At 56.6% G+C, this 5,802-nt stretch overlaps 1 protein-coding gene across 4 annotated transcripts in view; it reads left to right on the plus strand.

Moving 5' to 3' along the window:
* The window catches only part of HNF1B (HNF1 homeobox B), a 17,980-nt gene that overhangs the window by 5,061 nt on the left and 7,117 nt on the right, over positions 1-5,802 (plus strand). For all 4 annotated transcript variants that reach the window (XM_008631077.2, XM_017730926.1, XM_017730927.1 and 1 more), the window contains exon 4: positions 4,874-5,037. In XM_008631077.2, the coding sequence (XP_008629299.2) occupies positions 4,874-5,037 (164 nt within the window). The remainder of the gene's footprint in view (positions 1-4,873; positions 5,038-5,802) is intronic.

The raw sequence follows: 5,802 nt of genomic DNA on the forward strand, positions 1-5,802 counted from the left end.
GTTAATTGACAGTGAAGCCGGGTCTTTGAACGAACCCCGCTGCCTTTGATGTGCCCCCGGCCTGCCAGCGCACATGGGGCACCCCCCGAGAGCCTTTGTTTTCTTCTATTAGGGGACAGCAATTACTGTAACCGCGGGCATTTATCTTGGGGCTGCGGGGCCGTTAAGCCCCAACCTTTATTTTCCCGTCGGAGCGGTGCCAGCAGGGGCCGGCCGTGGCTATAGGGCCGGTGACAGCCCATTCCGAGGGGCTTTTGAGCCGGGCAGGAGTGATGGCTGCAGGGAAGGGCCCCTCCGGAGGGGTCAGGAGGGCTTGGCTGCGGGAATTTCGTGGCGGTCGGTGCTCGTATCCATCCTGAGGAGGAGGAGATGGGCGCAGCAAGGGACACTGTGGGGTTTTAGGGCTGATTCGGGGGGCAACAGGCAGGGATGGAGCTCAGCCATGGTTGCCACAGGGTGCTTGAGCCAAGCTGGGTCCGAGAGGCTTCCGGCTCCCAAAACACCACCGGGTCCATCGCTGCTGGAACCTCCTCCAAGAGGTGTTTGGGGATCCACTCCTGGTGGGGCACCTTCGGTGCTGGCTCTGCTGCCTGGCTGACCCCATCCTGGCTGTCCATGCTGGGATTTGAACTGTCCTTGCCCCGCTGCGGCGGCGTCTGGGCCGCTCAATGCCTTAACAGCTTAATGACGATGCTGGGACACTGCCCCTGCCCTGCCCGGCCCCCGTGACGTCCCCGGCAGGAAACGATGGGGCTGGAGCTGTGGGGCAGCTGCAAACCTCTCCCGTGCCCGTGGACAAAGAGGGATCGCCTCTCCTTGGGACATCAATGGGGTCTTGCAAAAGGGCGGAATGACAGCAGGGCAGGGATGAGAGCTGTAAAAGTCAAACATCCTCCGGTCTCTTCTTGGGGACCCATCTGTCAGGCCTCGAGCTGTAGTTTTTAACTATTTGGAGGTAAATACTTAAAGCCTTTCTATCTCGGAGGCTCCTCTCCGAGGCTGGACTTTTCCCTTACTCTGGGTTTTATCAGCGATCTTGGTTCCCTGTTTGATTTGAAGGTCACTCGGGGCTTTATCTCGGTGCCATGCCGTAGACTCTGGCTTATGCCATTTTTATCTTCAAGAGCCCCGAAGACAATCGGGCCATTGATGAGATTAGGGGAAGCACTGCCCGCCCCCGCTCCCGCCCTGCATACAAAGGGCCGCCCGCCCGCCCGGCGCACCCGCAGAGCCCCGGCCCCACAGCATCCCCTCCAGCCTGTCCTGGGGGGCTCCACGCCCATGGGGTCAGGGTGTGATCCATCCATCCATCCATCCATCCATCCATCCATCCATCCCTGCTCTGCAAATATCAGAGTATCAGAGAGATATCAGAGCAATCACATTTATATACATATATATTAAACTGCATTACTTATATATATATATACATTTTGATATCTCTACAGATGGAGATAAACATAAAAATAACCCAGTGCCACCCCTGAGATTCTTCCTAAAACCCAAAGGGCAATTTAAGTGCTTTAACTTTCCTTTAAAGCAGAGCCCATCAGTAAACCCTCTCTCCAGGGGTACCCCGGCTTATACCTGGATCCTCCCTGGTGTTCCTTGGGGTGCTGGTTCTGACTGGGACCCAGTGCCAGCAGTCGTAATATTTTACTGTCGGGGGCATTGTGGGGCTCGGTGGGTACAGTGCACTGTTAGGAGCTTTTCCCTGTTTTATGGGGGTAATTAGAACTTTATGACAGCAGCGAAATGGGAGGGTCTAGTCCCCATAAACGGGTTTATAATGGATATAAACTATGCACCTCTGTAACTGAGCAAGATTAACACTTTAGGGACAATTTGAGTGGCAGCCCAAAAATCAGAGCTGCCCTCGGTGCTTCCTGGACCTGAATTTTGGGAGCATGAAATTGTCCCATCAGTGACCTGGCTGTCCATGGTGTCAATGGGTGGAGCATCATTGAGTCCAGCGTGACCCCAAAAAATTACACTTTGCCTTTCTCACCTCACTTTCACACCCTGGTCCACACTGGTGGCTGCATCCTGGGGGGTCAGTCAGAGCCAGAGCTGAATCCCTGCTGCCACCAGATCACTCACTGGTGATTTTTTGGGGTCTGTTCTGGGGTTTGGCATTGCTGGTGATGCGCAGGACACTGGTGAAGCTTGGGGCAGAAGTGCAGCCTGGAGCTGGGGGAAGGGGCAGATGCTGGAGGTGAGGATGGCGGCAGGGAAGTCGGGAGGTGCTGGGGCTGTCTGTGGAAAGCTGTGGGTGCACAAGACCCCCCTGCCCTGGGGGTGTCACGCTGCTGTCCCCGTCCGTCGGCTGGAACAGGGTTAAGGCTACGGGAGCCGGACCCTGCGGCTTGTCTGGGGCAGGGGAAAGCAGTAAAACATTTCACAGGCTGTGCAGCTCAGGGGCCACACAATGGCCCATCCCATAAACAGACTTTTATATTATGGCTTTAGCTCCAGTTAAAAAAAAAAAGCCTTGAGGAGGGAAGGCTCCACAGCCAGACCCATTCCTGGTGATCCCCATCCAGGCTCCTCTCCTGAGCAGCCGCGGGAAGAGACTGAGGGGGAATAAATCCCTTTGCACAAGGGCTGCTTCCAGCTGTGGAGGCACAGGAGAGCAGCGGGAGAACTGCTGTGTGGGGCTCTGATGGCTGTCTGGGCCCAGCTCATAAACCCTGGATGCCAAAGCCCCCAGCTCGCTCCGGGAGGAATCCTTCAGTCCCAGTGCCAGCAGCTGGAGCTGTCCCCATGCATTCACCCCAGATGTGGGGGTGCCATGGGGAGGGCCCAGTGGTTGTGCTGCCAGGGGAGGGCTGGATCCCAGGGTTCAGTGACTGAGGGAGGTCTGGGGAGCTGAGGAAAGGCACCCCCGTCATCAGGGAGCTCCGTGTGTTACGGCAGTGGTGCCTTGTAGTGGCTTCCCAACATTGATGATCTGACCTGCCCAAATCCATCCCAGCCCTGGGGACACATAAATAATGACACCCTTCCCATTGTGGGAATGGGGGAAACCCAGTGAGGATAGATGCTTCCTAAAGGAAGCCTTGGCAGAAGGCTTCTCCCTGCGCAGCAAGTGGTTTCTGAGCAGGGTCCTTGGTGGGGCTGGGGAGTGGCACCACTGTCACCAGCCCCAGAGCCCAGCCTCGCTCTCCTGGGGAGAGTTAATCTTCATCAAGACTCTTCATCAAGACACAGAGTCTTCAGTGGTTTTATCTAGAGACCCAAAACCTCAGTCCCCGGCCTATCAGGGAATCTCGGCGCTGGTTATTGTTCCTCAATCAACGTCTTGTCCTTGGGGTTGCAAGGAAGAGCTTGAAAATCAGCATTTAACCTCCTGTGTGTTTTAAAGCCAACTTCACAGCTTTGGGTAGCTCGGCTCATGAGTTACCACCCCCTCAGCCGGATAGGGCATGGTTTTGCATTTAAAATGGACTTTGTGTTTTGTTCTTACTGAACCCAGAAGAGCTTGAGGACAGCAGAAACTCTGATTTCCTTTGCGAGAGGAGCCGTCTGCGCTCTCGTCTATCTCTCAGATCGCGCCCAGAAGAAAGGGCTTTATTTTATCTCCCCTCCCATTGTTTAAGCAGCGCCGGGATCCCGGCCCAGAGTGAAGCACCCTCTGCGCGGGGCCGGGGCCGCGGGAAGAATGTGTGTGACAGTGCCCGGGTTGAGTAATGTTTACCCTGTTCATGGCAGGGACGTCCACTCGGGCCAGCAAATATCCACCTGCCAGAGGACATTCTTTTATTATCAGGGATAAAGGGGTTTGCTGGGAAATGATCAGGAACCAGACATCGTGAGGAGATTCCTATCTGTGGGACATGTTTGACCAGCTGATGGGGAAAATTTGGAGGCGATTAGGGAGTGACTGTGTTGTGGTTTTGGTGGAGGGTCTGGGTGGGTCTGTGCTCGGGCAGATGATTTTGGAGCTGGTGGAACTCCTGGACTCCCGTTTTTATTTCTTTGCTTTTCCTTGGTTCAGAGATTAATTTCAGAGTAGCCCTTAGAGCATCCTTCACCGAGCCAGCCATGGGCTGGACCTCCCCTGTGATGGTCATTTGGAGGAGGTGTCCCCAGTGCCCTTGTGCAGTGGCTGGGGGTCACGGGTGGATGATGCTCACGGTGGCTGGCAAGATGGGCTTTGCCACCATGGGTTTTTTTCCCAGGAAAGCCGTGGTTTGTCCATCCATCATCCACTCCCAGGGCAGTTCAGTAAATCTGGTTGGGAGCACAGGGCTGGACTCCTCCTAATAAATGGCTTTTCACCGTAGTTGTCAAGGCAGCCCCGTAAAAGACACTTTTGTTTCCCATGGGTTTTCCTCAGTTAATTATTTGTGATCTGTAGATGCCTTTCCATGACACATGGCTGATCATATGGTTATCAGTGCGGGCTGCTTCAGCCAAATTAAATATATTTATATAGAAGGCCTGTGCTCAGGCCAGATTTCAATCCAGGGCAGTGGAGGGCTGGGGTCTGCTCTGGGGGTTGGTGTGTGTCTGGTCCCTCTGCCTTGCTGCGGTGCCCTGTTAATCATACACTTGTGGAGAGAGTGTCGAGAGGGAATCGGATGCAGAAGGGGCTGAGAAAACAGTGGGAGCCATGGATCTGGGAGCTGCTCACTGTAACTTCAGGAGATGCGGTCAGGGAGAAGCTGGGAAGCGGTGCTGGAGGAAGGGACACGCTTTTCAGTGCTCTCGCTTCTGTTCGTCATTCGCGGGTGTCATTTAGGAGCCTGTGCACGTCTGCATCCTTGTGCCACACACCGTGGGAGGGCTGGAGGCTCCGAGGGGGTCGGCACAGCCCTGGCACACCTCTCCGGTGCCCGAGGGTGATGCCAGCGCCGGCGGTGTTTTGCAGGGGTCCGGTACAGCCAGGCGGCGAGCGGCGAGGCGGCGTCCTCGGGGGCCATCAGCCACCACGGCAGCGGTGCCATGGTCACCACCAGCCAGGCCGTCCTGCAGCAGGTCTCCCCGGCCAGCCTGGACCCGGGCCACGGTTTGCTCTCTCCCGACGGTAAAATGGTGAGTACACCTGGCCCATTGTGGCGGCGGCGCTGATAAGATAAGAGGGCCCAGCGGGCAGAGCAAACACGCTTTCCCCGGGTTTCACACGCGGCCCAGGCTGAACAATGGGGCATTGTGGGGGAAGAGGGTGCCACTGTCCCCACCGCCAGCCTGCGAGGCGGCGCTCCCGGTGGGACACGGAGTGTTTTCCGAGATGGATCTGGCAGAGCCCGGGGGTTCATTGATCGCAGGCTGAACGCGCTGGGTGGATCACTGTTTGCTTTCTCCTGCTATGACATGGTATTGATAAAATACTCATTCATTACTTTTTCCCTAAGCCCTCCCAAGTTTGGGGTTTGGTGGGGAAGAGCTTTCCTTGTGAGCAGGGACGTTCTTGTCCCGGGGCATCACCCAGGGGATTGAAGCTGCTCGTGCTGGCTCTGGCCCCGCAGCTCCTGCCTCTCCCCATCCCCTTTGCCGTGTCCTTGGGGCTCTGCTGCCAGGGCTTTGCTGGGCAGAGCCGTCAATGTCAGCATGGCAGGAGCAGGGATGTGACACCAGCATCCCTGTGGTGCAGGACATGTCCCCATGCTGGTGCTGCAGGGCTGTGGCAGGGCTCGAGCACTCGGGGTGCCCCTTCCTGGTGCAAAGCCCCTGGAGGAGTGGGTGAAGGAGCAGGGCAAGGAGGGGGTACAGGGGTTCGGGTCAGGACGGGATGGGATGTGATAGCAGAGCACAGCCCGCCCCTGGGGCAGGCTGGCAGAGGTTTGCTTGCAGCAGCTG

The sequence above is a fragment of the Corvus brachyrhynchos genome, unplaced genomic scaffold (genome assembly GCF_000691975.1).
Source record: "Corvus brachyrhynchos isolate BGI_N302 unplaced genomic scaffold, ASM69197v1 scaffold283, whole genome shotgun sequence".
Classification (NCBI taxonomy): Eukaryota; Metazoa; Chordata; class Aves; order Passeriformes; family Corvidae; genus Corvus; species Corvus brachyrhynchos.